General features: G+C 40.7%; 2 protein-coding genes across 3 annotated transcripts in view; both read right to left on the bottom strand.

Annotated features, from left to right (window-relative positions):
• The window catches only part of LOC109622061 (serine/threonine-protein kinase Pak), a 211,728-nt gene extending 193,099 nt beyond the window's left edge, over positions 1-18,629 (bottom strand). For both annotated transcript variants that reach the window (XM_062858422.1, XM_062858423.1), the window contains exon 1: positions 17,497-18,629. The gene's annotated coding sequence lies outside the window, so the exon portion shown is untranslated. The remainder of the gene's footprint in view (positions 1-17,496) is intronic.
• A 642-nt stretch (positions 18,630-19,271) lies between these two features.
• LOC109405033 (uncharacterized) lies at positions 19,272-19,971 on the bottom strand. The gene is made up of 2 exons (XM_019678018.3): positions 19,537-19,971; positions 19,272-19,478 (listed from the first exon to the last, which is right to left on the bottom strand). The coding sequence occupies exons 1-2, from the start codon at positions 19,969-19,971 to the stop codon at positions 19,272-19,274; spliced, it is 642 nt and encodes a 213-aa protein (XP_019533563.3).
• Between the last annotated feature and the right edge of the window lie 1,149 nt (positions 19,972-21,120).

Below are 21,120 nucleotides of genomic sequence, written 5' to 3'. Positions count from 1 at the left end.
AAACTAATAGTCTAATGCATTTTTATATGCAGAATTTAGTAAAAAATCATTTTTTTTATATAAAACTTCCATCTTATATATTCCACAAGCCTTCTCTCATCATGTTCATACCGCTAAGATTTCAATCTGTGATTATTTTTTGAGATTTGATGTGTTTTTAGGGCATTATCAAAGTTTCCCCTAAATGAAAATCTGATTTTCGCTTATATGAAAAACTAAAAGTTATCCAAAATATTTCAGATTATCGAATCTGTTAATTGCAATTGATAACTGATACCCCAGTACTTGTTTTAAAAATATAAAACTCGGGGAAATACTGTTACATGTAAAAATATTGAGAAAATTCGCTAAAAAACTATCAAAGTTACCCCATTTTACGGTACCAACATCAACAACACACCACGAAACCCATAAAAAACTGACAACGCTAGGCGCACGGCCACGAAGCTTCTTCTCTCCTACTTCTTCATCGTCAAACGTAGAAATAAACTTCTACCTAATTTTCAATTAATTGAATTCAAACAAGTCATCAACCTCTCAAATCAACCCGAGCACGAAACTTTGTCCAAAATTATGGCTAATTAATCATACCGGAAAGCTATGTTAGTCATCCTCGGACTTGGGAGGTGTACGAGTGAGTACATATTCTCTCTGCTGCTACCTAAATTCGACGTTCCAGCTCTGCTATGACGACGGATGCCCATTTATTACTTCCTTCGTCATCGATGACGGGACTTTTCAACCTGAGGATGTTTATCATGCCGGCGTTGATTTCTTCATCGAATAGAAGGTACACGCTGAAATTAGTCAATATTGACTTGAGTCAATTACACAAACACTGTGTAATAGTTACACAAGTCAAATTATAATACAATTAGTTTCATAGACATGCTATATTCATGAGGATGTAAGAACATTTCCACTTCTTCTTCTTCTTATTCTTCTTGGAATTTCATCTGCCAACGACCATTTTGCATGTGTTATCGCGTGGCAGGGAAGAAGATACTCTCTGTCCAAGGAAGTCAAGAACATTTCCTTTAAGAAAAGTTACTGGACCGACCGGGAATCGAACCCGTCACCCTCAGTGTAATCTTGCTGAATACCCTTGGTATGAAAATGACGCGATTATGAGTATGTCTCACTCAATTTAGTGTTGAATGGTTTAAGCGTGTAAGTTCATCGTTATCCATTCAAAGCAAGAAAGTTGTACCTATTCAGAATGATAGCATCAATCTAGGAAACAAGTTACTCACAACACAAACCAACGGGTCGAGCAATCAACCTACATTTAAACTACATTTCCCAACACGGGGTAAGCCTTTCCTATACTCATATGAATATTTATATTTAATTAAGCTCCATTTGCCATGGCGCGTGGCAGATGCTCTGACGATGAAAGCGAGGCTTCATCAGGACAGCATCCTTGTTACTTTGCTACTTATATTCATCATTCATTCACTCCTGATTCTTTGGCTCTTCATCCATTGTGGAAATAACTTGACTACCTGGATGACTCAGGGATGAAACAATTGTAATCTTAACCCTAAAAGGGATACCTGGGGCCCATTGGACCCCAGGCGCCTTTCAGAGCTCGTCTTTGATGGAACACACTCAGCGAGGTGACGAAACAGAGGCCATGAAGGTATCCCTTTTAGGGGTAAATTAAGCGTTCATTTTAACCGAAAAAATGTAGAAAAGTAATGAGCGAAATTGCCTTGTAAATACTTTTTTTTTATTTGTCTTATTTTGTTTGGTTATTTATTTTATTTATTTATAATTCTTGTTATTATTTGATTTATCTTGTGGAACATTTCGTATGCAACTTGTTGTGAAATATTTTTTTCCGCACGAGTTATTAATTAGTCATTCCAAGCTTACCTAGTGCAGCATTTTATTCATTCTTGCTGCTTTATTCTAGTGGTGTATATCTAGAGACATCATAGATGCTCGCTAAAAATATAGGCAAAAACGATATGACCATCTGATGCGCCAGAGGCCCTACGATAAGCCCCATCGAAGCCCTAATAGATACGGGGTTTTTGCTCTTTGCTTGCGGTTTTATGCAATCAGCGCTACCACGCTCGGGACTAATTTGGGTCAACTGATGCAACACGATGACAGCTGCCCCGGGAGGAGATGATAGTATTTGCTATAGGTTGTAAGCAATATCAATAGTCATGAGGAATCAACACTTCTAGCGAACCTCTTGATTTATTTATTCATTCGAACAGTCAGTGTAGTGAGATATAAAAACCGGTCAAATTTCGAGGAATTGCAACAGCGTCATTAGGCGTTGCTTGCCAAATCGATGCCCTTATCAAGTTTGCTATCAAATAACTGCTGCTGAGGTTATCTTTGAGATAAGCGTACCTATCACTAAGTTGCAAGAAATTCGTTTTCAATGGTTCAACTTGGAGAGCTCAGTTGAGATATTGCAATGTTAACGAAATTTATGAGCCCAGAGAAAGCTAGAAAACATTATCAATTACACTAGTTTACAAAATAAAACGAATGTTGGGAACTTCTATCAACGACCAGAATTTGATTTGATGCATAATTACGTGGGGATTAAAAGCCGTGCTTCAAAAAAAAAATAGTTAAACGGTAAATCGAGATTTACCGTTTTTTAAAATAAGGAATTTACTAAAATACAAATTTCTCGCGTTGCAGTCAACTAATTTTCAATCTCTTTGCATGAATAGAAAGTTGAGAGTATAGATAGTAGAGTAAACATGGATCCGCCAAAAATGAATCCGTTGTATCCAAACGAACTGTCAAAATCTGTATCCATTTATTGTCATTTCTTCGCAATTGCGTATTTACTACGATCGAAGAAAATTTGTTTCTTGGGCGATTCAGGCAAGAAATTTCCCATGCATCAAGATAGGCTGAGAATTTCCTTCTCAACTGCAAACCGGCCTTTTTCCAATTTCTTCAAGATTTTCGTCACTTGGCGTGACAAAAAAAAAAAAGATCCAACAAATCTTGCTGTTAGCAAATCGGCGGAAGGATACCGGAGACAGACAGGAATGACTGTAAGGTATGGCGTAAGTCAAATAACATGGCATTCTGCCCGCGGTATTAGGACTGGTTTCACAGGCAGGGAATGGAGCGAAAACACCTAGAGTTAAAGAAGCTGGCCAATGAAGCGATGATGAGCATAATCGATACTACGGACACAGACAAACAGACGTAACACCTAGAACGATTTTCGTGAAAATCCATCGCCCACTTCACACTACCACCACCTGGTGGAAATGTTTCACGAAACACTGCGCTAGTGTGAAACGTCAAACGCAAAGAAAAACGATGCGCGCGCCTCTGGTTGTGAAAGTCAAAACTATGAAGATTTATAATGATCGTTAAAAGCCTGGTTGATGGATATTTCGAAAGTGTTACGTCTGTTTGCTGTGCCACGGAGGACGGATTAGCCAACAGTAGATGATCAGCTGGAGGCGGCGGCGGCGTCAGGTGTCAGCAAAGTGCAGAGCTAAATGTAACAAATGATCGGCAAGATGAAGAACCTCTCGGTAGTCCAATCATTTGGAGGACCAGATATACCAATGACGAGCGTGCCTACGTTTGATATCAAGTCTGTTCCGACAACTACAGGGACGAATTTCAGTGCATTGATTACGACTTCATTGTCAACTCTCCACGGAGTTCCGGACAAGTCGGCGGTTGCTCCTACAACAACGTTTCCTTCAGTTCAACTTAGTTCAGCAGCATTCATCCAGTCACATTTGAGTAGTACAGTGAATCCCACTTCCTTTACAACCTCCTCAGCTTCTCCAGCTACGATGGTTCTCCCGCCATTGGCGATTAGTACACAGTTTAGAGTTCGATCAATTCGGCAGAATTTCAACACATACAGGATTGTTTAACCGAGTGCCAAATTTATCCGGGTTGGATGTCAACACTCATATTTTTGAGATTAGTGCAACGTAAGAACTATATCACAATCACACAACACGACGCGGAACAGGACATAACACTTTTTGTTCTTACAAAAAACGAAAAAAGGATATAAATTTACTTTTTTTTAACGACCGATTTCGGGTTTGTTGTCACCTATCATCAGGACGATGTCCAACTGGTTAGTAAGTAAAACTAATACAGCTTCATACTTGGAACAGTATACGCCAAATACGTTGGTTGGCCAAATAGATGTTATTGGAGCTTCGTCTTCATTCATCAACGGCTGCTCCGCAGTCGCAATATACATCGACTCCCATGCGTTGAGGTGTGAGACTTTCCTCACACACTTTTTCAGCTTAGCGTGATCCCAGTTTACTGAATGGTCTAGTTCTGTTGTGTGTGCTGCTACGCTCGAATCATGGGCTCTCTGGTTTTCAACTGCGTTTCTGTGTTCCCTCAAACGTGTTTTGAATTTTCGTCGAGTTTGCCCAATGTAAACAGCTGGGCAGCTTTGACATGGAATTTTGTAGATTCTGGACAGATCTTCCTTGGGAACTTTATCCTTCAGGGGGCAAAGACGGTCTTTCAGAGTATTACTACTTTTATAAACTGTTTTAAATCCATGGTGTTTAAGAGTTTTCTGGATTGTGTTAGTCACCTTCGGGTAGAAGGGTAAGCTTACGAAACACTCCATTTGGGACATTTGTGCTATCATTAGACGGCACGAAATGTTGCTAATTGACAAATTGAGAGATGAAATTTGTGAAAAAATACACGTTCTGGTGGGACTCTAACCCACGACTCCGTATTCGCTAGACCGGCGCTTTAACCAACTAAGCTACAGAGCAGGTAATGATTACCGGGGTCCGTAGCGTAGTGGCTACACGGAAACCTGGATATCGGCTACCGACAACTCATAATGGACCCCCAATCGGACTGGAAAAGGAACAAGAGCCATACGTCAACATTCTCGTGCTCATCATTCTACCATGGACAGGGTAGAAAAGTGTTAGCAGCGCAAAGGCAACCAGTTCGATATAGTAGAATAAGAATATAATACATTTAGGCGCTGTTCAAAGTGTAAGTGTCAATTTGAATGAATACACAGCAAAAAATTCTGAAATTTACACCCAATTTAAACAAATTTGGCATATAAGTTCCAGTTCCATTTCATGGAGTTTTACATCAAATACTTTCTTGTATGGAATGTTGAACGCAAGCTTCATACTGAGAGTAAGCTGTGAATTTCGAAACGGATGGAAAAATTTGTGCGATGTGACGGGGTCCTTTTGTTACAGGTTATATGATGTAACATTTTTTAACTGTGTAGTAGACAAAAGAGCTGTAAATTAGGTTAAGTGATTGATGAATAAAAAAACAGGTAATGATTCTGTGGAATAGAAAGCTAAACTGACTCCGAAGCCACACAGTGAACACTCCTTTTTCACAAACCCATCTTTCGGCTTAGATGCCAATCCAGACTGCAAAGAGTTGCAACGCTCTGAAAGGGCGTTGGACTCTGTCAAAAGTCATCTCTGTTTCATCCAGCGTTTGCACCGCAAGTCATGAATACACTCTATATGCTGTTCGGGCGCCCTGAGCTTATAATCCAGACGCTGTTGAACAACTGTTGACAGCACCTAACTTCAGCTTCCATATCTGTGAGTGCCACTAAGAACGGATGAAGAGCTGCACGACCTGGTCAAACATAATTTCTGGCTCGAAAATGTGGAAGTGTTAGCAAGTCAAACTCCTGAGTTCGATACAGACAGGCGTGCTAGACGCATTTTGGAAGAGACCACGAAACGAACTTCAGAAAGCTGTAGAACGGGATGGACCCCCCGAACAGTTACCCAATGGCGATGCGCCGTCTGGAATGCTTTGAACAGGGACCGGGATTTGCAAGGTAGTGTGAAGCGTCCAATCAAACAGTGCCTATAAAATGATGATATCCATGAAGCAACACCACATGAACTAGACTCTGCAGATCCACAGAGATTTATTCCCCTGGAACATTCAGCGCAGGAAGTCCTAACACCAAACCACTTCATACTGCTGAGTTATAGTAGGGTTGTCCAACTTCCCAAGAATCATAGCACAGTCGACGAAGATAACGCGAACAAATTGGACGATGAATCGCCTTCCGTAACGCCAATGCTGTCAGATGTGGCAACATATACATAAAGCTTAAATTTTAGGTCACTGTTTTTATCTCCTCAAACATAACCATGTTTTTTTTTTAATAGGAGTTCAACACATCGTCCAGGATTAAGACTAAATTTTGCGATATTCTCACAGCTCATGAACACACCCTACCCAGATAACCACTAAGCATTTGAATAGCCGTACAGCAGGCTGTATTAATCATTTGCATTGCTTGCTGCTCTACAGAGTGTGTGGTGGATGCGTCGCGGGTCGAGTCGGTTCCGGATTTTTCGCTTCCCATCGGCGCTAGTTCCCAATACACTTTAAGTTGATAATAAATATTTTCTTTCATTTTTTGCATTCACACAAAAAAGTGAAAAGTGTTAGTTCGGGCTCGCCGGTCTAGAAAAAAATCCGGGCGCCGACAAGTGAGTCGCGCTCAGTGTATTTCTGTGTGGAATAGACTAAAGGTTTCTTCTCCCTAGTGGAGTGGAGACGCGCGATAGAATTTTCTTTCTGGCTAGTTTTTTCGTCGAAAAGTGGTCGGTTGTTAACGGCGGTTTGTGTATATTGATCCATTGTCAAATCATATCACCAACCATAGGTGACTCCCGGACTGACAATTACCTTACCCTACTAACAAAAAAATCCGTCCTGAGACAAACGTGGAGATGCAGCGATTCGCGGTCTTTTTACCAACGTTTGTATTACTAACATTCCCTCCCTTCCTCGATGACCGTAAGGACGTGGCCGGCGCCGTTATTGACCTTAATAAAGTTGAGAGCTCTCGAACTGTGTACATTGAGAATAGTAAGCTAGTCCCAAGCCCTATTCATTGGTTCCTTGTTCAATTTCGATTGCTCTGGTCAATCACGGAGTAGCAACTACGAATTGTGCGGTCATCTATGCTCATACTCATGCTCATGCTCATGAATTGCTTGCTGCTCTACATGGGCAGTTCGAATGCATATAGCTGCCTTCAATTAGCATAAGCTGTACTACTCAAAAGCCCTATTACAGTGGCGTCTATATGGGCTCTCCCATACATACATTGTGTATCTGATACGGAAATGCAAAAAGGATCAATTTTATGCGCACCATTACCAGAATCGGACCATGTTGAGGAGCCCAACCTGGAAGATCTGATCAGGCTGTATCAAACAACCATTGGTTCTAGAATACGGTAGTCTTTGTTTTAAAACCACGGTGAAAACGCACTTGCTAAGGCTTCAGCAGGTTCAGTATCTTTCCCTTCGGACCGCGTTTGGTTTAGCACTGGGCAAGTTTGGCCGAGACATCGATTTTTGTGAATCGATTCAAATCGGACTAGCAGAATCGATACACCGATCTAATCGAATGCTTTGAATCGATGTTTTCACATCGATTCGATATTAATTATTCTTGAAGAAATTCCTTAGTGAATTCCTGGAGGAATTCCTGAAGATATACCTGAGGTAATCCCTGGGGTAATTTCTGGAGGAATCTCTAGAAGAATCCTAAGAGGAATCCCTGGCTAAATTTCTGAAGAAATTCCTGGAGAAATTCCTAGAGGAGCTCCCAGAAGAATTCCTGGAGGAAACTTTGGAAGAAATCCCGGAGGAATTCCTAGACGAATTTCTGAATAAATTCCTAAAATAATTTCTGAAGGAATCCATGGAAGATTTCCTGGAGAAATTCCTGGAAGAATTGCTGTAAGAATCTCGTAAGCAATTCATGGAGGAGTTCCTGGATCAATTCCTGGAAGAATTCCTGGTGGAATTCCTGGAGAAATTCCTGAAGAAATACCTGGGGAAATTGCTGGAGAAATTCTCGGCGAAATTCGCAGAGTAATGCCTGGAACGATGCCTGGAGAAATATTCCTGGATAATTTTCGGTAGGAATTCCTGGGGGCATGTCTGAAGCAATTCCTGGATGATTTCGTGGAGGATTCCTGACGAATTCCTTGAAGGAGTTCCAAGAGGAATCTCAACAGTAATGCATGCAGGAATCGCTGGAGATATTCTTGAAATGATTCCTGAATTCTGGAGAAATCACAGTAGAAATTCCTGGAGGAATGCTTAGAGCAATCCCATGGGGAATTCCTGAAGAAATGCCTGGAGGAACCCCTGGAGAAATACCTGGAGACATGCCTGTAGGAATTCCTGGAAGAATTCTAGAGAAATTCCTTGAGAAATCTCTAGAGGAATTCCTGGTGGAATCCCTGTATACATTCTGTGGGGAATCCCTGGAGGAATCCTTAGAGAAACCCCTGGAGGAATTCCTGGAGAATTTCCATTAAGAACTACTGGAGCACTCAGGGGAGTTCCTGGAAGAATCTCTAGAGAAATATCTTGAGGTATCTCAAGAGGAATACCTGTAGGAATCTCTGGAGAAAATGCTAGAGGAATCTCTAAAGAATTTGCTAGAGGAATTCCCGGACGAATCTCTCAAGATTTTTAAGAGGAACCCATGTAAGAATTCTCAGAGGAATCTTGGCGGAACCCCTTGAGGAATTTTTGCAGGAATCCCAGGAAGAATTCCTAAAGAAATCCAAAAATCAATTTTTGAGTGAATTCTAGGAGGAGATTCTGAAGAAATCGCCACAATTCTAGAGGAAATCCTGAAGGACTCCTAAAACGAGTATGCAGAGGAACTTTCGGAACAATCCCTGTAGCAGTTCCTGTAGGAATCCCTGAAGGAGTTCCTGCAGAACCCCAGGAGGATGCTTGAAAGCAATCCCTAGAGAGATTTCTAAGGGAATCTTCAAACAGTTCCTGGAGGATTGCTGGAGTTTCTGGAAGAATTCCAGTAGGAATTCCTGAAGGAATCCCAAGAAAAACTCTCGGAAGTATTTTCAAAATAATCCTGGAAGTGGTTCCCGAAAGAATCACAGAGGGAATTCCCAGGTAAATCCCGGGAGGAACCTTGGAGAAATTTGTGAAGAAACCCCATGATGAATCCCGGAAAGAATTTCTGTATGGATTCCTTGAATAAAATTTGAAATAAAAAAAAATCATGTTTTCAGCAATTTATGGAAGAATTATAGAAGGAATACTTGGACGAACTCCTAATGGGTTTTTTTAAGACATTCAGGAGTAATTTTTGAATAATTACTAGTAAAATTTTTTGAAAGGATTTCTGGAAGACATTCCAGCAGATAAACTTCGAATAATTACAAATGGAATTATTGGAGCAATCTCCAGCGAAATTCTGGAAGGAATATATGTAGAAATCCATGAAGAAATTTCTGAAGGATTATCTGCAGAAAAACCTTGAAGGATCTCTAGAGAAATTCCAGAAGAAAACCTCGAAAATAGCACTTGAACAATCACTGGAGGAACCTTTAAAGATATCCCAGGACAAATCCTCGATTAAATTTATGATTCAATCCCTAGATGAATTCTTAAAGGAATCTCTACAGGAATTCAAGATGGAATCACTGAAGCAAGCCATTGAAAAAATCCTCGAGGAATTGTCCAGACTCTTATAGTTAACGAAACTAGAAACAAATCTAAAAAGTTATTTTGATTCCTCAAAACTGCAATGCGTATTTGCATATTCACATATCGGGCGCCCATGCCATTTAAAAGTCATCACAAGTCAGCCAACCCCCCTGGCCCCCCTCCAGAAAAAAAATCCTAGCTACGCCAATGATTTTATTTTACGACTCTGGGCCGAAAATTGATATAACGTTGAGACAATGCATTCTAAAAAAAAAGAAATTTTAATATTATTGAATTGAAAGAAAAATCGAATGTAAAAAATCGATTCGGTCGATTTTGTGGGGCTTCAACATCGATTCAAAAAATTGATTACCGTCAAATGGGGTAACTTGCAACACTTTTCGACTTTGAAGCAATATCATTGAAAATCTAAACATTTGAAACATCCTATGAAGCATCGTGTACGCTAATTACCCCGAGTAGAATACAGTGCAGCACTTGGTTTACCAAAATACGTTGCCACCTAATCAGGAGGTGCGAAATACATGCTTGTTGCAAGTTTCCCCATCTGTGGGGTAACTTGCAACATAGGACATGAAGCTAAGTTAGCTATCATTAAACAGCGCTAACATTCTAGCATTTAGTCGTATTGTAAAATTTTAATGTTATGCATGAAACATACCATGAAAAGATGTACACTAACCAATTGACATATCATTTTTCATGAAAGGATTGATAGTTATTGCAAGCGAGAGTATATTGTTTAGGAACAGGTCTCACGTCCCTCAAACACAAAATATATATGATTCTCTTGACTCAGCACTCATTACAAAATATCAACAATGATTATTGTCATTTCTTGAAAAGGTAGAGTGAGTCATCTTCAAGTAGTTTTCAGTTTGAAGTGGTGTTTGGCAATTTCAGCTAAATTAACATGATTGAAACACATCTATTCTACTTTTTAAATTTCAAACTCGCTAATTTGGGTATTATTTAAACTGAAATAATTTACTCCATCTAGGTTCAGACTTGATATTGGTGATTGCTTTACAGCGTTCATAAACAAAAATTTAACTTTTATGATGATGAAAAATGAATGAAACTTCAAAATGTGGTATTTCTTAACAATGTTTGAAGGTCACGTGCAAAAAAATGTAAAAAATGAATTGTCATTTGAAAATGAACGCGTTACGTAAACAATAAATGATCAATTTCGGTTATTTCTGTCAAGTATATCGTGAAATGAAGATAAATAATAGAAGGTTTCGTCAAATTCAACTGTTGCAAGTTACCCCATAGTGGTTGTCGCATATAATAATGATTTTTTGCATTACTTAGTCGATAAGTTTATCAAACTTTTATCGTTTAGCTAAGCTTACTATTAGGTACCCTAACTGCAAGCAAGGTCACCAGACTTATCGCACTTACCATAAGGGAGAGGTCAAGCACGATTTTCATACTTGTTTTTATGGCATAAAATGAGCAATCCGTTTTAACAGTGTAGCTAAACCATAAACAAAGAAACAAAGCTAATTTTTATACTAAATCGATCTTTGATACACATAATCTCTATAACCGAAATAGTAGGGCATACTAGTTTTTATTATTATTAGAAAATGCTTCATATTTAGTGTATGTCATTGTGTTGCAAGTTACACCGCTGTTGCAAGTAACCCCGTTTGACGGTAATCGAAACAAAAATATCGATGTTGGGAACATCGATTTAAAAATGCCCAACGCTAGTTTGGTTGCATGAACTCGGCTCACAGTAAGATATCTTTCCACCTACGAGGGCTTGTCCTTGGCATAGTCGCCCCTTTCTGCGCCTGATGTCGGCATTATTGCAGCCGATTCAGTAGCAAACCACCAGATTGTTGCTATTTGTGCAGGCTCATCTATCTTCCAATTCGAATAACTTGTTAAGCCAGGACTACCAAAAGTAACGTCGATGATCGATTCTGCCCCGTTCCGACTAACGGTGCTTTTAGTATCAACATTTGCCAGATCGACATCGAGCATGACCAGTACTTCTAACAGGATCTGGCCCTGTTGGCTCGTAAATGGCTTCCCCATACCACGGCCAAGACATTGAAATCTCCAGCCTTCGCTGTGTCAGCACAGTCGTCATACAGTCCTGCATCTGCGTGAACTACTTGGTCGACCACCGTGGAGGCGCATATCAGCTACAGAAGAAGACCCGGTTTACCTTGACCACGAAGCCCTTAAAAGTAATAGACACCAACTCCTGGACCCGTCGTCCATATCGCCGCCATGTTTCCGGATCCATCCGTATCCCAGTTACCGCTATCTGCGGATATTCGGTATGGGCTCGCTATGATAGCGATATTCGTCCTCCACTCCACAACTACCGGACACAGCACTTGCTGAGCTGCGTCACAGTGGTTGAGATTCTGCTGTGTTATTTGCACTGTGATTTGTCAGCTGTAGCCCTTTGGGCCTCCCTTTGGGTACTTGCATTTTGCAGATTTCTCGGAACAAATCAAACACTCGGGATGATTTGTGCAGCCTTGTGTCTTATATGGCATTCAGCTCCACATTATCGCCTACACAGCTTGCTCCTGTCAGGGTCTTCACAGTCCCATGACTTGTGTCCTGGTTCCAGACAACTGGAGCAATCCTCCGTGGCTCGTGACCAGCCCATTTTAGGCTTCCCTAGTTTAACGGACTTGTTAGCATTCGTCACAGGTAGCTGTGCCAAGGCTACGTGTGTCTCTGCCGGACCTTTCCGTAGCCGAACGGCTGCTGTGGCCTCGCGCTATTGCAACACTTTCTTGATGAGCTTTTCCGCGTCAGTCGAGATTCTACAATTTTCACCGTCGAGTCGCCTCCTCTGTAAGAGCTCTCATCTCCACGGTGTGTTGTGTAGAACAACTTTATAATAAAAAAATAAGTAAGTCTGAAATTTTGCCCAATGATACTTTGGGCCATTCCCTTCAATTTGCTGGGTCCGTGGAAATCATCCATCGGGGGGTCTAGAACAAAATTTTTTTTGAAGGTTTTTTATGCAAAAACTGTTAAAAGCGCATATTGTAAATTTTTGCATCTCCTACAAATAGTCACAACTTTTTTGACTTTGAAGATAGAACCATAAAAATTTCAGGCGTTTCGAAGTAGTATGCGTAGATGACTGTATGAAAATTTCATTGAAATATGTTGAATGGTTTTCAAATAATACCAAAACTTTCAAACGCATTCTAAAATACTAAGCTTAGTAGCAAAAGTCCAACAAAATATCTATATATTTTTTATATAATAATACAAGAAAAATATTTAACTCTAAGCACCTTGAGTAATTATGATGGCAGTACTGTGAAAACTTGTTTTTCGAATGATGAACAGATACATAGTCAAATATTGAGAGAGAGGAGACAGCTCACTGACAGCCACGATGTTGACATGTCGTCTTCTTACTTCTTTTTACAACTTTGTGGGCCGCACAATGGTTTGAAAATATATTATTGGCCAAAAATGATTTGCATATTGAGTTCGATGCGACAGAGCATGAAAAATAAATGGATTCGTTGCGCTGGTCGAGGAAAATTGATCATTAATATTTTATCTATATATATAAAAATGAGTTTAAAATTTCTTTGAGGCAACAAAACTCAAGAACGGATGAACCGATCAGCAAGACTCTTTCACGGTTCGGTTCGTATTCGTGGTGGCTGTGTTTATATGTACAAAAAGTCGCGAAAATCAACTAGAAAAGTAAGAAAATTGATAAAGTAATGATTTTCCATGAGCTGGGAAGGAAATCAACACGATCGAAATGAAACCAATCTAGAGTGCGGTGACGTTATGAGCTCAACAGTTGTCAAACCATTTCAGCTTGGCAAGACAACGTTTGCCGGGAGAGCTAGTCTTTTATAATTACAACAAACGGAGCGAAATTTTAATAAGATCTTTTGAATATTTGGCCACTCCACATCATCAATGTGCGATTTTCAGCTCGGTTCGCGGTGACAGTTTGTGACAGGTCCTCCTTGACATTAAGTAGCACGCAATCGAAGCCAGCTGTCTCCTCTCTCTCAGGTCAAATACATGAAAGTAAAACACACACACTGCCATTATGTAGCTTTTCACTAAAGTATTAATTATTTATTTCAAGAACGTGGTTTTGCGTTTATTTTTTTCCATTTTTTTTAAATGAATCAGGTCTTATCTAAATATCAAATTGCAAGCGAAAGGCGTGGCCCAATAATTTGGATTGAAAAAAATGTTTGTTATTTTTTCGAAACATATAGTTTTATGTAGAAAATATTCTACTAGTAAATAACGCCATAACAATGATCAATCACTCTTCCTCATGCTTGGAGGTTTTAAATTACACAGAAAATATTTTTTAAACATCATATACAAATCGATAAGAATATTTAAGTCATTGTTATCAAATTGTTTTTCCAAGGCTTTATGCTGAACAGCCAATTTTATTGCTTAATGTAGAAACATTTTCAATAAGTACTCCGTTCTTTCAACTATTCTTTCCGTACTTATTATCAGTTATTTGTTAATAAATGGTGGCATAAGCAATATGCAACATATTGCTATTAAATTCAAAGACAAACTTAAGTTTAGGCAGTGGCGTCGCGTAACCTCACTTTTTACCTGTGCACCGACCCTAAAACTTGTAATTGCAGGGGATTTATGATCAAAATCGAAATAGAAATGAGTGAAAGCAGCTATTCTCGTCATTTTCTAATTATTACAAGCAAATTTGTTCAAAAAATTCAAGAAATCATACTTGGTGCACAGGTAAAAAGTGAGGTTACGCGACGCCACCGAGTTTAGGTCTAACAGCTATGTCAAATATCGTGGAATAATCCGGAAACTAAATATGTTTAGTATCGTAAGGTTGCCCTTGATTGAATATTACCCAACTGAATTCTGTTTTGAATTCAGTTCTCTTTATTGTGTTCTTCAATCAAGAGAGTGTTTTAATGTAGACTCATACGCACAACTTCAATGCTATTATGAGGTCTTTAACAGAGTTAACTTGTTTTTATTGTTTGACTAAGGTGAAATACTTTTTAATTTTAAGCTTGTAAACATTAATTTCAAAATAATTTAGTTTCTGTACTTTTTCCTCAAAACAGAGATGTTTCCCAATCCTCGAGTGCTTTTCTTGGCTTACCAATAAACATTTAAATATTTTTTCGGGGAAGGCCGACATGCTCAGCAATCATGATAATTGAGTTTATTATAGGATTCGTAATACAGGCATACTTGTACTTGTGAACATGTATACGCAAAATCACGTTCTTGAAATAAATAATTGATACTTATTGAAAAGCTACATAATGGCAGTGTGTGTGTTTTCCTTTCATGTATTTGACTATGTATCTGTTCATCATTCGAAAAACAAGTTTTCACAGTACTGCCATCATAATGACTCAAGGTGCTTAGAGTTAAATATTTTTCTTGTATTATTATATAAAAAATATATAGATATTTTGTTGGACTTTTGCTACTAAGCTTAGTATTTTAGAATGCGTTTGAAAGTTTTGGTATTATTTGAAAACCATTCAACATATTTCAATGAAATTTTCATACAGTCATCTACGCATACTACTTCTAAACACCTGAAATTTTTATGGTTCTATCTTCAAAGACAAAAAAGTTGTGACTATTTGTAGGAGATGCAAAAATTTTACAATATGCGCTATTAACAGTTTTGGCATAAAAAACCTTCAAAAAAAATTTTTGTTCTAGACCCCCCGATGGATGATTTCCACCAACCCAGCAAATTGAAGGGAATGGCCCAAAGTATCATTGGGCATAATTTCAGACTTACTTATTTTTTGGTTTTAAAGTTGCTCTATAAACACACCGTGATCTCGCCTTCACCAAGAAGCTTTCCTGGCAGACTTTTGTAGACAGCGCCTTTATGCTCCTGATCATGGTTCAGCTAGATCATATCATCTGTACTACTGCGTATAACATGCCGCACGTCGGCTCCAAGGAGCCGTTCATAAACCAAGTAGGCTTTTTGGGGGATAGGGGGTCTGGCCAAATTCTACGGTTTCTTACATTTTTTTGTATGGACAAAAGTGTACGAGGGGGGGGGGGTTCGGTTCTGAGATGGCCAAATTTTGGTCTACGTGGTTTATGAACAGCCCCCGAAAACCACGAGCTTGGGGTTGCTCCTCTTGGTTTTAAAATTTCCGAGTTCTTAGACTCTTCAGTCTTGATGATGAGCTCGCCACCCTTTTCGGGCTTGGCACCTGCCTTCCTACGTTTCTTAAGATTGATATCGCTATGATCCAGCATGTCCTGCGCTTTATTCTTCCTCTTCCGCTCAACGCCCTCTCTGATCCGCCCAACTTATGGTTGCTAAGGAGCAACCAATGGTCGCAACCCCCGATTCCTTTGGATCAGGGACGCCTCGGCTTTTTAGACCCACCCTTCCCATCTTTCCGGTATGCCTGGCTAGGATACGACTTAGGGTCTGTTCATAAACTACGTGGACTCTTTGGTTTGCTGACCAAAGTCTACGGTCCAAACAAATTTCGAAAATTGTGTAAGCAACAAGGGGGGGAGGGGGAGGTGGTTCTGAGATTTCAGAAATTGAGTCTACGTAGTTTATATATAATTCCTTACCGGCTTTACTCATACTTTCGGGGTTAAGAACCACCTAGCCTTGCGAGCGTCACGTGGTAGCTCCTCACCTGACAGCTGCCTCACACGCTCCTGCGATTGCTTGTCGTAAGCAATAGCATCCGTCTTTTGGGGCTATCCACGAGAGCGAAGGCATCCATCTGGGTAGACTTCGGAACCTTTGACTTCACGGGTTCTGCCGCTGGCGCAGTTGTTACGAGTTTCTCGAAGTCTGAATTGAGCGCCGTCATTGACTTTCGAAGTCTCATCAGAGGTTGCTGATGTTAGAATGCTCAAGCAAGTTCTTAGTTCTCGACGCACAGGGTATCTAAAACCCTCTCCGGATGAGGTTTGCTACTAGATGGAAGTAGTATCCTAGAAACTTCATTCTACAGGCTGGTCTCCAATATCCGGAGTTGCATTCTTAAAATTTCTAATCATTTATCTCTAGCAATGCACTGCTGTATAAACTACGGAATATTAATTGATTACTTAGAAAAATTGGTTTGATAAGGCAAAAATTTCAGCTTTGTATAACATACGGAAGTTTGGGAAGTTATAAATCGCGACGGGATAGTCGAGTCCAGCTTCTATGTAACGATGGAGCATTCGACTCCACGCCATTGTCGCAGCTTATAGCCCAATCGAACTTTGTGCGGTAACTACCTAAGTGTTGTGTTGTCGTTCGTGTGTGACTAATCCCGACTGTCTGTCTTGTATGCACTGTGACTGCAGTTCACCGGCCGGTACCGTGGCATCCTGCAACGGCGATGCAGAAGAGGAATAGCAGAGTCGAGCGAGTCTCGCATTAGTGCACATTATTACTTTGGAGCAAGAAAAGTCGTTCGTTGCAATCTAGGCAGCAGTAGGCTAGTCAGGCTTGGCTGATGATGTTCCAGGGCAAGTCATCGCGCCGCCGTCTATGATGCCAGCGACTAGGTACCTACTACTACGATGGAGATGATGATGTTGAAGGCGGAACGCGTCGTCGGTGGATGGATCTCGCGACGCAGCACTTAAGAGATTTATTTATATTTATAACTTGGTTGTTTTCTTTATGCTTATTCCACACACATCGCGCATACAGGGCGGTTGACGACTCTGTGTCACCGCTGTTCTTTCTAGGTGTTTTCTTATTTTAGAAGAAAATCGGAAAGACAGTGTCCAAAGTGTGAAAATGTGTCCCAGAGGTGATCGCTTCCAGTAGGAAGCAGGAAAGCCATATGACAGCTGTCTCGGGGTTTGGGATTGTTCCTGGAAGCGGAATCGTACTGTCCAGTCTCGTACTTATTTCCTAGCTAGAGCCTGCTACGATAAGTTGTATTTGTATACATATATGTACCTTTATGTGACTAGATTGCTGTGGCAAAGTCGGGATGATGACTCAGACACTTACCGATTGCGAATTTCTCCCCAGCCGCCGTCGTTGCTCCGGTCGTCTAGTGTAGTCCGTTCGTTTTTCCTCTTTTATCCGAGAATGGAGAACCGGAATGTGTGCTCGAAGTTCGTAGTCAAGCAGCACAGGACGAAGAAGAAGCAGAGTCGCAGCAGCAAAAATCAATCAAATAGGAATCTCATATAGGCTTTTTCCTGGTGTGCGTGCCTCTGTGTACGGTTGATGACAGTTCTCCAGCGAATGAACCACTATGAGTACGATGCCCCAAATATAGCCCTACTAATTACAGATCTTTGCGCAATCCCTGTACCACTTCCTCACTCAGCCCGATCACTAGAACCGACTTATTATCCCACTCAATTTTGGAGATTATTACACTAATTTGCAATACGCCATGTATGCAATTTTTTACTCACACTCACACCATTTACTCTTTGGGTACAACTTTTTCTTCTTCCCCTGTGCGGTGCATGCGTTTCACTCTTTTCACTCGCCTGCCTTATTCCTTGGACCCGTTCAAGCTGCTTCCATTGATTGATTGAATCGGTACCGTTCTTCCGATGGGTTTTCCGAACAATTCGTTACACTCTAAACAAAACCGACCCCTCAATCTCCAAAAACGCGAAACCAAGAAGAAAGCCTCTTTGTTGTACACCGAAAAAAGCCATTCACGAACCCCCAAAAATAAACCCCAAAGAGGTGGAAAAACTTTACACAGACTCACTCCCGACGAAACTCCCTCATACAATGTCAAGGAAACTGTCGTCCGCCGAGGGGCAGGGGGATTTCATCGATTGCCACTGCCGCGTAAGACCTCCCCAAGGGGTCATGTATTCGAACACACAATAGGAACACCACAATAGATAGGCCCTTCGACAAACCGGATCGCGGACACCGGAACCGCACAAAACTTCGCGCGAGCTCTTCTGTGCCTCTCGAGGATTTTCCCGGAGCAGTTCGGATCGCTTCACCACTGACTGGCTGTAGTAGTCGAGCGCACAGAGATATGGCTGCGATTCTCGTCTCGTTCGCGATGGCTGTGTGTTCTGCCCGTCCGTCCGACAAAACCGTACGCTAGGCGAGATGATTCTTGGCGATTCTTTCTTCGATTTGCTTCCCCCTGCGGTTGTGTGTGAGTGCGTGACAGCCCTGGAGCGGTGGCGACCTCTTGACAGCTGCGAACGGCAGATCGGGGAACTAGTTCGATTGGGTGCGGGTGAGCTGTGTATTTAGAGTGTAACTGCCAGCATCGCTGAGAAAGTGAGAAACGGCGGAACTGTTCGAATGTGTACTGCGAGGGGTGATGCGGGAAGTCATCGTGATTTGAAATGATTGTTTGTTACGGTGTATGAATTGGTGTTTTGTCTGTTCATTGGATTTGGAATGAATTTCCATTGAATGTGAATAGAATTTGTATTGAGTTTGAATTGAATTTTGATTGAATCTTGATTGATAAATTTACAGCCAATTAAAGGACAAAGTAAATCTATGTGACGCAATCTGGATTTCAAGATTTATGAGAATGCCATACGCATTGGATGCAACATTTTAATTCTTTGAATTTATTGGACTTTAAGACATGAACTTCCATTGAGATATTTTTTTTCATATTGAGGGTGATCGACATGGGCGAAACTACGGATTCTTGCCAGGGGGTGCACTACGAATAAATATTCATTAGTTCATCCATTCATCATTCATCGCCCCATATCTTACAGCAATGCATTCAAATTCTAGGGGGTGCCTGGCACCCCCGGCACCCCCAGTAGTTTCGCCTATGGTGATCGATCAATATCAATCTGCCGTAACAGGCAACCGAAAATATTGAAGGACTTTTTTATGCGCACAAGTAAATCTTCCAAGCGCTCCGGAACAGCTGCATCCGACTCAGCACTGTTTTTCAACAGTTCCATCGCATAGACTATGAGTCGTTCCACCTTTTCGTCCATGACCTGTTGATCAAAACCATCGTGCATGTTCATCTGCAAAGTTCAATAACATTTAGTCCTTCATGATTGAGAATCGTTTCCATTTTCCTACCACGTGAAATAAACGTGCAGCTCCTTCAATGCCGAGAATTCTCTTAATGATATCTCGTACGGTTTCAAATGCTTCCATCATCAGTTCCTTGAGTGCATCCCACAAGTTGAATTCCAGCGACGAGGATTCGCTGCTCGAACTTTTGCTGGAACGTGAATGAATTCCTCCAGAGCGGAACAGAACTTCTTGAGTAGATGAAGCAATCTTTCTGCGAGATTGAGCATCCAGAGGGAAACACTCTTCAATGTCCTTGATCATATCCTTTATCGATTCTTCCAGTTGCTTTGCGAGCTCTTCCACATATTTTAGAATATCATCTAACGAGAAACTTTCACCTTCAACATTATTGCTGAAGACGGTTGAAGTGGAAGTACAGCTACCCAATATTGTACAGTACAGTAATGTTAGGAGCAGAGAAAATGACACAAACTTCATGATAGTGATTCTGGAAAGCTGAGTCAATTGAAACTACCTTGGAATTGTTCTCTTGGTTGGGCTTTTATGCACAACTAAGGTATGGCGTTGGAATCTGTTATGGCCCATGGAATAAAGTTCCACTAGATTATTGGGTATCTTTACAATTCTCGTAACGAATACTTGAGATTGCAATGGATTGCTACACACTAAGAAAAAAAAACGAGCTGTACATGAGATGTAGATTTCATTAGTCGAAAGTAAACATTGGACCAACTCATTTACAAGAATAGTGTTGAAAATTACATCTTTCTTGTAAAATTAAGTCATGAAGGACTGGAAATGCTGGCAGCTCTGAGTTCGATTCCCGGTCGGACCAGAAATTTTTCGTAAAGGGAATTTCCTTGACTTCCTTTGGCATGGATCATCTTAGTGCATGCCACACGATATTGGCAATTCTCAATTCAAAACTATGAAATTGTTCATAGAACACTAAGCTGAGTCTTTGCACCTGGCTGAGTCAGGTGCCCTCGACAGTAGGGAGCAGACAGGATCTGCGATTGAAAGTTCGGAGCGTGGAACCACAGACAAACAGACGTAACACTGGAAAAAATACCATCGACGTCCATCTCAAATTGTTAGAAATTTTCTCAAATCAATTTTTCTATGTAGGGTATTGGTTCCCTTCTTAAGGTGAAATGGGAGCGCGTCCAGGTGCATTTTTGACTCGCGTTTTTGAGAGCACCGATCTCGTCATTCACAAAATGCACGCAAACGATAATGCTACTCAATGTTTACTACAAGTGAGCAAGGCTAATCATTGCTTCTTCATCTCTGATTGTTTCTTGGATGACGAGATCCGTGCTTTCGGTATTTGCAAGGCAGCCATTGTGACGGCCATCTTTGGATTCGCTCATATATGTCCTTAAGCAGGTGGCTCCCATTTTCATCCAACGAAAAATAAAGGATTGAAGCGCTGTTTGTTTTGTTTCTTATTTTTGTATTTTTTGTTAGAAGTGAGCACCCATGAAAACAAAAACAACGGAATCAATCAGTGCCGTAATCGCTTGTTTTCGAATAGGATAAATATGGGAGCGTGAGATTACTGATGGCACACATACCCTATTTGACGTTTCGTGGCCTTATTGTTAACCATTCGGGCTTAGAACG

This window comes from Aedes albopictus, chromosome 3 (genome assembly GCF_035046485.1).
Source record: "Aedes albopictus strain Foshan chromosome 3, AalbF5, whole genome shotgun sequence".
NCBI classification, from domain to species: domain Eukaryota; kingdom Metazoa; phylum Arthropoda; class Insecta; order Diptera; family Culicidae; genus Aedes; species Aedes albopictus.
This window is presented reverse-complemented; position numbering and strand designations above follow the sequence as displayed.